The 10,000-nt window shown below is 33.1% G+C and overlaps 3 protein-coding genes across 3 annotated transcripts in view; all 3 read right to left on the reverse strand. All coding sequences in view use genetic code 6, as the record gives it.

Moving 5' to 3' along the window:
• Nucleotides 1–1,458: 1,458 nt before the first annotated feature.
• SS50377_28364 (uncharacterized protein) lies at nucleotides 1,459–2,247 on the reverse strand (the record flags this gene model as incomplete). The annotated part of the gene is made up of 1 exon (XM_067912135.1): nucleotides 1,459–2,247. One exon carries the CDS (start codon nucleotides 2,245–2,247, stop codon nucleotides 1,459–1,461), a length of 789 nt encoding a protein of 262 aa, XP_067760192.1.
• A 623-nt stretch (nucleotides 2,248–2,870) lies between these two features.
• On the reverse strand, nucleotides 2,871–3,572 carry SS50377_28365 (uncharacterized protein; the record flags this gene model as incomplete). The annotated part of the gene is made up of 1 exon (XM_067912136.1): nucleotides 2,871–3,572. One exon carries the CDS (start codon nucleotides 3,570–3,572, stop codon nucleotides 2,871–2,873), a length of 702 nt encoding a protein of 233 aa, XP_067760193.1.
• A 39-nt stretch (nucleotides 3,573–3,611) lies between these two features.
• The window catches only part of SS50377_28366 (uncharacterized protein), a gene marked incomplete at both ends in the record, with an annotated part of 7,107 nt that continues 718 nt past the window's right edge, over nucleotides 3,612–10,000 (reverse strand). The window contains one exon of the mRNA XM_067912137.1: nucleotides 3,612–10,000. This exon is cut by the window's right edge and continues 718 nt beyond it. Within this exon, the coding sequence (XP_067760194.1) occupies nucleotides 3,612–10,000 (6,389 nt within the window).

Raw genomic sequence — 10,000 nt, forward strand, 5'->3', positions numbered from 1 at the left:
CTCATCTTATCAATAACTATTATAAATACATTAGTAGTCGTCACCAATATGCATCTGTACTATTACATTAGTATTTACATTCTAATAAGCCTTAACATTCTTGAAAAGGCATTCGTACTGTTTCTAGAATAGTGCTCTTTTGTTATATAAATATGTTACTATGCTCGAACATTCCCACACCATACAAATTGTTAGTAATGTTCATATATAGCAAAATCAATTAATTTATCCTAACATAAATTTCATATTCGAAGAAACCCAATCCAGTTGCGTTAAATACAGTGTTATACGATAAAGCCTATAAAATGATATGCAAATAATACCACTCTATCCATCTTTTTCTACAAATATTTAAATGGTATATACTCAAAATCGTGATATTATTAAGTACTAAACTGTCCAAAAATACATCACGGCTATGTATTACAGGTATTTGTTCCATTATAATATATGCCTAGAGCTCAAACAGTTTCAAAGAATATTGCTTGGAAAATGAAATTGTGCTCAATATTTTTGAAAGCACCAATGGTTATTATTTTACATTATTAAACACACAAATGGGTGCATAAATAGTTGAGCAGTTATTGATAAGCTTTTGAAAAATTTAGGTTAAATTATTGATATATAGCGTTTCATATAACGTATTTCGGTGATATAACTATTATGAGTAGTAGAAATCGTTGTTGCGTCAGTAATAATCTACCCGTAGGTTAAATAAGCAATAAGTTTTATAGTTTGCATAGTTTATTACCTCATGTATGCGATGACTTAATAGGCTAAAAAAGACTAGTGACGATGTTTCGGTATAATCTTTTTAAATATTTCTATCAATAACTATTATATGGCAAATAAGTATGTTCCTTCAATAGCAATTTCTCCAAGTATAGCTATTTCATGTAATAGGATGCTATATATTTATCTGAATATAATTATATTAGAGTACCTAAATTTAACTATAAAAATTTCAAAACCTGCATACTATTATCGAGATAATATGACATATGTAAGTATTATTCTTGTTATTCGCGATTTGAATTTGAATTTCGCAATTATCGTAAGATTACAGAAAATACAAACCTAGTTCTAAGTGTACTAATAGCCTTGTCACACCTGATCAATACACCTCTAACTACAAAACTGATCCAAATGTGAGATTATATATTTTTCTTCCTTCGCTACTCCTGACAGTTCTATCTGTGCCGCCTACTTACTGGTACTTGTATGCAAAGAAAAACTGCGCGCTGTTTGGTATTCTAGACGATTGAACTTGTATAGTTGATATGATTTCTTATTATTCGCCCAATTCGCTTTGTACTCGACAATGTATTATCAGTCAGTTCCGCTCTAACCAACTTTATTGGCATGGCCCTTGGAGTCCATACTTCCAGCTGCTCCTTGCATGACAAAATTTTATTTATTTCCTCTTTCGTAGTAGCTAATATTCATAGATATTTATGATCAATATGCTTCTTTATAGATCTAATATTTCTTGGCACAGTATCTTGTACCGCTAGATACTGCTCGAGGAAAGCTGACAACCAATAGACACGCACTACCACCATACGACAGCGAAATTATATATTTCCTCGCTTTGAGATGCCAGTCGAGAGTCTGTGTATGCGCCTCTTTACACAATCCTCTATCCTGATAATTTGCAAGCTTGCAGGCTGTGCAGTCGCAACACTGAAGAGCTAGATCTTATTCTACGCTAACATACAATATAAATTGGTATAGTAAACATGCTACAACTCCTACGTGGCGGTTTGTGTTCAAAAACTTGAAAAGTATATGAATGCAAGTCGTTTAAAAGTTTTAAATAACATATAACTCCTCAGAAGTACTACAATATACACTACCTGCTGCCTATCTACATTTGCCATGTGTATCTTCATCTACTGCACTACTACATTATCTGCGTTGGTATTCAGCATTCCTAACCACTGTCAGCGGATGTAGTCTGTAATTTTATTAAAAGGCCACGTGTATCTTCGGAGGAAGAAAGGCCATCTCACAACAGTCATCAGCTACCCGCTGCTCAACCCATAAGTTGTGTACTATGCATGGTATGCTGGAATTCGTTTCTACAATAATTATGGATTTCGCGCTGTCCAGTTTATTGCTGTAATATGCTTCTGCGTCACGGGGCCTCCTAACCAGATTCTCTTCCACTATTATGGTAATTTGACTTACCTGAGTATCATCTAGTATGCCTGTAGCATTATTTCTTACTTAAGTTGTAAGTAACATAACTGCAATTAGGCGGGGTGAAATTTCCTACATCCTTTGATAACATCATTACTGATCGACCGATCGCCAAATAATAGTTTCAGATTCACTAAGTATGAATATGGTCAGGAACGTCACATGGTGTGTCTTGTATATCGGTTTTACCTCCAGAATCGAGGTACATTCCAGGAGGCGAGAATTATAGGAATTATAATCTTCTAATAATACGTAGCATACTTAGTCATTATATTAACTCCTTACGCTATCGCAATACTAGCATACGGAAACAAGTTACTGTTGCTAGAAATAATTTGTCTGCTCTATTAACCTACAGCTACCTATTGGCAAATAGTTTACATGACTGTGTTTTAAGTATTACGAAGGATATCCAGCTATTTTGATCTGTCAAAGTCATGTTACATAATAATAACACTGACTGTTAACCCAAACCTAGAAGTTATGGCCAGCCTCAACCAAGAAATATAAAAGGACTCGATGTCTTAGTAGTCCCAGGAACGAAGATCTCTGCTAATGGCGAAAAGTGCAGATATAATGTGTCATCATTAATATACCATAAATCAGCTCTATGTCAGTATGGTGCATTTGCAACCACTTTAATCAGCAAAATACACTATCGTATTAAATCACTACTCCTTCTAATTGAAATTGCAGGCACCAATATATGTTAAGCTTAAATTCAGCACCACTATCCTAAATTTTTTAAATTTGCAGATGAGCTACTGGTCCAGCTCAAAATTGCCATACCACTCTGTTAATACTCCCGGAGTAGTACATGAAGATAGACTTTCAGCACAGAAATTCCATTTTTCAAAATAACATAAACCGTACATTTAGCTATTTTGGGTATCTACATTGTACTGCAGACCGGCTTGCCGGCCCAGGCTGTCTTTTATCACTTGATCGGCAGTTTGAGTTAAGATGGTAAATGCGCTTGAAACGGAAATGAACAAACTTTTTTGACGCCATAATGGAAATATGCGCCATCTTAAGACGCAAAAAGACCAGTGCAGAAGAATGTTTAGCACACTCGATCCAGGACATTCATCATTCTAAACAACGATCACAATACACATCAAATGCAGCATCCAATATTTAGCAATTGAAGCGCTGAAGCAAAGTAGTTCTTGTAAAATATCATGTAGCCAGAATGCTTAAAAATTATCTGAACACTGAGATGTTTTACAGAGTTTTGATCTATTCTTAAAAACTTACTTATTTAGGAATTCCTTATTTCCAGCTTAAGGAAGCCGTTCAAAATTCTAGAATATGATATATACGAAACGGTTAATATAAATAAGCAGTTATTTAGCCCACCAGTTTCCCATGCAGTGACCTCAAGCAATATAACAAATAGACCCTCACTTTCACTTAAGAATTATCACGTGGAGGTAGCCTTCCTCGATGGCCACTATCACCGCATTCAGCTGTGTTAACGTATCCATTAAGTTCTCTTTGGATGTTTAAAAAACTTCAAAACAATACTCCTCAAAATATCCTTTCTACCCTTCTACAATAGAACTTTCGCGTAAATGTTTTACTTTAAATGTCAAAATTCCATCTTTATATTCTATCAACTTGCATGCTGCATCAAACACCTCGTTTTCCTTCTTTTGCAGGAATCCGATTTAGCGCTCTGAAAGCGCGTTTCTATACTTTAGGATTGCAATCTTACATAGAATTTCGTACTTTGATAAAATTGGCAAGAATGTTTGACAGTCCTCAGTTAGACAATCAACGATTAAAGTAGTTCCATCGATAGAGACTGGGAAAAGATGATTTTTAAGCAAAAATCCAATAATATCTTTGTTATCAATAACTTATTTTATAGTAATTTCATTGGCCAGTATCTTATAGGTTATAGCTGAATCAAGTAAACATTAATTTATTTTCTCTAGAATTTAGAACAAAAAATCATTTGTAAACTTTCTAGCGTTGATAGTCCCTGAGTAGTAATTATTTGAAATCCACATGGTATCAATACCATTAATACCTTTAATTATGGAGTTATCTAGTGAGTAGAAATTACCAAATTAACGAAAATATGACTCATATTTAAATTAAATGATACTTATAAATATTTTATCCTATTACTTAGTAACTACTTTAGTAACCTATTTTCCACATTTAATTGGAATCGTTGCCTAAAGTAACGCGCTTGCTATAGTTTAATCATTTTATTTTTTAAAATAAAAATAATTATTTTTTTCTTATATGGTTTTTCCTACGAATATAACTTTAATTGCTTCTGTAGGTAAGTTAAATTTGAAATATATATAGGATTGATTTATTTCAAGATCTACTTACGGTTAAGCCTCCGTTTATTATTTAGCAGGCTCTTCTGTCTTTTTCTTCTAATGGTTTAAATCTTTTTATTAGATAATCTTCTTAACAGTCTAATTTTCTATATTTCTTAGATAATCTATGCAAAACATAGAAGAAGTACTGTTGCGTTTACAGTTCACAAAGTAGAAAATGTCAAGACAGAAAAATTTATCATTGAATAACTATTTGTTTTTCTAGTACTATTATTTTTCTTCTGGTTATTATAATTAATTAGCTACAATTGTATTTTTTGTTCCGTAATATGATTTCGCGTTCTTATCTTAAATATTTTACTGCAATTGTAGTTAATCTTTTAATTACTATAGTAATTATTTTATCTTTCTTAATAACACTTTAAACGCAAAATGAACTATGATTTATGGCAATCCGAACAGATTTTTCCACTAAGTGATAAAATCACTAATCTCGATTTATGCTTATTATCCTTTCTTTAGAACGCTAGTGCACCATTCTGATATTAAGTTTTGTAACTACTTATTCTCCTCTTTTGACATTACTTTTACCTAATTCGGAGTTGCACCGCCATGCTATTATAATACTTTTCTGTTATTGCCTTAGTTATATTATTCTGTTAGTCGTATTACGGATAGTGCCGCATATTTTGATGCGGTTAGAATTTACTATTAGCAACTCGATTCTTTTGCCAACTAAATTTAAGATAATTAATCAAATAGCTAACATAATTCGAGCATATCAAACACAAGTTACTAGTCTAGTACCGATAGTCCTACGTCTTCGTAATTTGTTTCAGATTCGTTAGTTGGTGTTTAAAATCCTATCGCCTAGTTCCATATATTCATATATTATTAAATTTCAAGTTAGTATTAAGTTGATTTTTCCCCTATTTGGATTTGTACATCCTTTTATGATTTCTCTACTAATAGTAACTCACTTTTTATACATGTTAGCATTTTATCAACAAAACTCTAATCTGCCACTGCACTTTAATGTTTTTATGTAGCAACTAATGTGTCAGCTGTTGGCTACTTAGCGTTTTCTTATACCTATTCAAATTCTTTACTAGCCTGTTATATTAATAATGTAGTTTCTTCCTGTGTCGTAGATTACCGTTCCTTTTTTTTATTCAATATTTCTATTAATCTGTTCAGTTTATTCCTGGCGGCATTTACAGAACCTTCGCGTTCTTTTGATATAATTTATTTGGATGTTAAATCTGTTTAAGCGTCTTCAACCCGTTATTTCGCAGTCGCAGTCATGTTCATAGCTTCTGTTTAATTCTACGTTAATAATTCAGTTTAATAATTTACATTTATTACTTTTTCTGCCATATGCTTTATTTATTATGAATGAATAATATTATCATACTTTGCTTATAACATTTCAAACTCAGCTTACGCTTTTATGGCCGCTTTTTCAATATCATTATCTTTATTAGTATTTTCTGTTAGTATTTATTACCAATTTTTTGCTTATTATAACTATATCTCTGCCTATTCAATATTAAACTATTTTCTTGGAGAAACTGATGCATATTATGCATATAGTAATGCTTTTTCTGCTTTTTCAATCTCTTACACTGCATTTAACATTGCGTATTCTTACCGTTTTTCGTACTAAATAACTATATTTTTAGCATCTATATTTGGTTAGCTTGCTTTGGCTTTGGCTGTAGTTAGTTCTGCTTCCGCTTGGTTGACTTCAACCTTTAATTCCTTTACTTTTAATTTAGCTGTAGTTAGTTCTGCTTCCGCTTGGTTGACTTTTGCTTTGGCTGTAGTTAGTTCTGTTTCTGCTTAATTAACTTTGGTTTTGGCTGTAGTTAGTTCTGTTTCTGCTTAATTAACTTTGGTTTTGGCTGTAGTTAGTTCTGTTTCTGCTTAATTAACTTTGGTTTTGGCTGTATCTAGTTCTCCTTCCGCTTGGTTGACTTCAACCTTTAATTCCTTTACTTTTAATTTAGCTGTAGTTAGTTCTGCTTCCGCTTGGTTGACTTCAACCTTTAATTCCTTTACTTTTAATTTAGCTGTAGTTAGTTCTGCTTCCGCTTGGTTGACTTCAACCTTTAATTCCTTTACTTTTAATTTAGCTGTAGTTAGTTCTGCTTCAGCTTCGTCTACTTCGTTCTTCAGCTATTCTACTTTATCATTTGCTTGGGCTACATCATTATTCAGCTATTCTACTTTGGCTTTTACTTCACTTAAAACCTTCACCTCTTTCTGTGCTTAGTATGCTTCTACTTTTTCCGTTCTTGCTTCATATTATGGACTCACCTAGTGGTGCAGGCAAATCTACTTGAAGTTTTGCTGGTATTTATTTGTTACCTGGAAACATGTTGCAATCCCGGTATCTTTTTATTTTTTAAACATTTCTTCCCCAGTGTGGTTTCCTGAATCCATCAACAGATTAATGCTTGAAACTTTCTCTTCATCCACGTCATGGGTCTTAATTGATAGCATTTTTTTGTTAGAAAATGAATCTCTTATTGTATCCTCCACCCCGAATAGTGAAATTAGATAATCCGGCATCGGCGGAGATGTCTCAAAAAATAGATTCGAAATGCAAGTTTTATCAGTAATAGTTACGATCGCAAGTTTCTCATCCTTCTATAGTAGACCTAGTTGTTTTAGCTTTACATAGCAAACGCTGGCGTTCTGAATAGCGTCACGAATGTACATATCTATATCTGGCGTATCGACGTTCCAGTATTTATCGAAAGATTTTTGTAAAAACATGAAAAATGCACCTTTAAAAAGCGACTAAAACTCTGTATAAATTTCTTTCAGCGTGGTGATATTATTCTATTAGACCTACAGTGGATTCACATAAATCTCCAGATACTGTGAATACTTGATAATCTATTTAAAAAGCTTAGTTAATCCACTCATATGAGTAGGGTACTATCTACACAAGGATATAACAAGGATTATTGCGGATGAAATTTCTGATATCTGCTGCTATTTAAACATGCCTTCGATTTGTCCTGTAGTGCATAACTGGCTAAGTTAGGCTTAATCCGATTCTCCATTAAGCATGGTAAGCGTATCTAGAAACCTCTAGCTTGCTAAGAAATGTAATACGAACACCACATCTCGATTCAGCGATGAAGATGAAGTGAGATGTAATTGTTAATTAAATTCTGCAATTGACTACAATTTTAACAATTCCGTTTTGCTTTCTTAATTTATTAACTAATTAGCTCCAACTAAATCCTTATTCCTCATTATGAACAATGAATTGTGAATTTACATATGAGAAGAAATCTAATTCAAAAGAATAGACTTTGAATTAATAATTAACTAGAATTAGTATGTGGAATTGAAAAGGTACTTAGTTGCACTCTCATTAATAATTATCTATGGGCACACCAAGGGGCATAGGAACTGCAGCTCTGCAGCTAGCTCTGGCATCATCGTGAGGTAGAAGTCCTTGATGCTCATATCTTTTACCTTATCGTTTACCTATTCTATCATAGATTTGTTTGTTTGAGTGGTAATTCGCATATCCCTGTAGTAGCTTTAGGTCAGACAAGAAGGGTGCATCTAGGAGGTGCCAAGGATATTCGACTGTGTATACGGAGTTTTACCTCTACTATTTTCGGAAGTATAAAGAAACTAATTTTATCTGAGGAAGTTTATAAGGGCTAGATCAGTTCCTGCAGCCAGGAGGTGAGTTACTTTTACTGAGATAAAGGGTATTTCCTAATAAACATTCAATATAGGGAATTTTATAGTAATAGCATATATATTCTTGAAGAATTTTATGTACGGTTCTTCTGTACCAAACTATTCGCCCAAATATTCGTTTAGTTTATCTTTAACCTCGATTAACTTATGAAATGAACTGATAGTATCAGCTCCTTAATTCATAACAAAAGAAATGTTTCGCCAGAATATAGTCTCGATCCCACGCGGGTTGTACAGCATAAGGAGAAACTAGTAGAGTTTCTCTCTAAATACTTCCAACGTAGTATATTTTGTAAGATCTGACATCATTTCCTAGAATGACTTCTTTACAATTAATGACTCTCTAAGGTTGATAAAATTTGGTGACGAAATGCCCATTAGATCAATAAGTTTATAAGCTTTACAATTTTTAAATACTTCAGACGGTATTAACCTAAGGAAATATCGGTCAATCTCTATAGGGTCACCAAGGATGTATTCTATTTTCTACTTTGCCTATTCTAAGTATTACTGTGCTTCATCACTCTCAACTTTATCTATTGGCAATTTATTTTGACGAATCTCTAGCCAGTCTAATAATTATGAGAGATAATAAACTGATATATCATCTATTTTTTTAAGTATTTCATCAATGCTATATTTTGCCTTCTTCGTAAATTTGTCAACGAATTAGTAGGTTATTCTGACTAGCGCGCTGGCGCACAATGCATATTTGCCCTTTTGTTAGGCCAGACACTCATCGACTAAGAGCATGACTTCCTTATTGGAGTTATACGATTCAACATTATCGGACTAAATCGAAGTTTTTTATGTTGCATAATAGTCTGTACGCTACTACAATATCCCAATTTATTACTCTATAGCTCTAATACTGTCTTCATATTTTTTAATATCTTTCTATTTTTTACTCTTGTCTTCTTAATTTTGTGTATCTATTATTTTTTTAGCGACGTCTCTTTCATGTGTAAACTTCTAAATTTCATCATCTAAAGCTTTTGTAGTTAATTTTAAGACTTGTTTAGTTTATTCTAATTGCTCGCTCGGATCAAATTTAAAAAAATCAAGCATGCTAGTCACCGAAAATTCACAAAATACTGACGTACCCTACAAATACAACTCAAACGCACCCTCAAGTTATTATTAGGCAGTATGCATATCATATGTTTTGATTAGGTTGAAACACTCTGTTTTAACATAAGCCATCGTTTTAGAATATTCAACTCCATCTTTCAAATTACTACTAATAACATCTCCAAGGTCAGTTTGACTTTGATAAGCGGAAAATAAAGTTTTTAGTTTTTAATCCATCTCGATAGAACCTCTATTATATAAAGGCTGCGTTTTCAGATCATGTGAATCTTTTGTGAATCCAGTGTTGATCAATATGGGAATTTTCAGCCCCGAGAACAGGTTGAAGTAGAAGATGGTGTGCAGGGTGACAGTTTTACCGCTCCTCGAGCTCTGGCTCAGAACCGCATTTTCGAGGGGGAAGAATGCTGAGAACACCGCAAAGTACTGCGCCTTGAACAGGTAGGACACGTCGCACATTTGCTGGAAGATGAACTAGTTGCTATCGTTAAAGTCTAATATGTTTAGTAAATGCACTGGGAGCTCAAAGATATTCTTGAAGACTTAAGTGATTTTACGGACTGTAAAATTTTCGATCCTATCATTTCTATTCTAGTCTATAAAAGTAGTTTTATATGAAATTGCAGATGGGTGGGTTGCAGTTGTATACATTTCTTATGCATGATGAATATAAATCT

This window comes from Spironucleus salmonicida, chromosome 9, assembly GCF_000497125.1.
Source record: "Spironucleus salmonicida strain ATCC 50377 chromosome 9, whole genome shotgun sequence".
Classification (NCBI taxonomy): Eukaryota; Fornicata; order Diplomonadida; family Hexamitidae; genus Spironucleus; species Spironucleus salmonicida.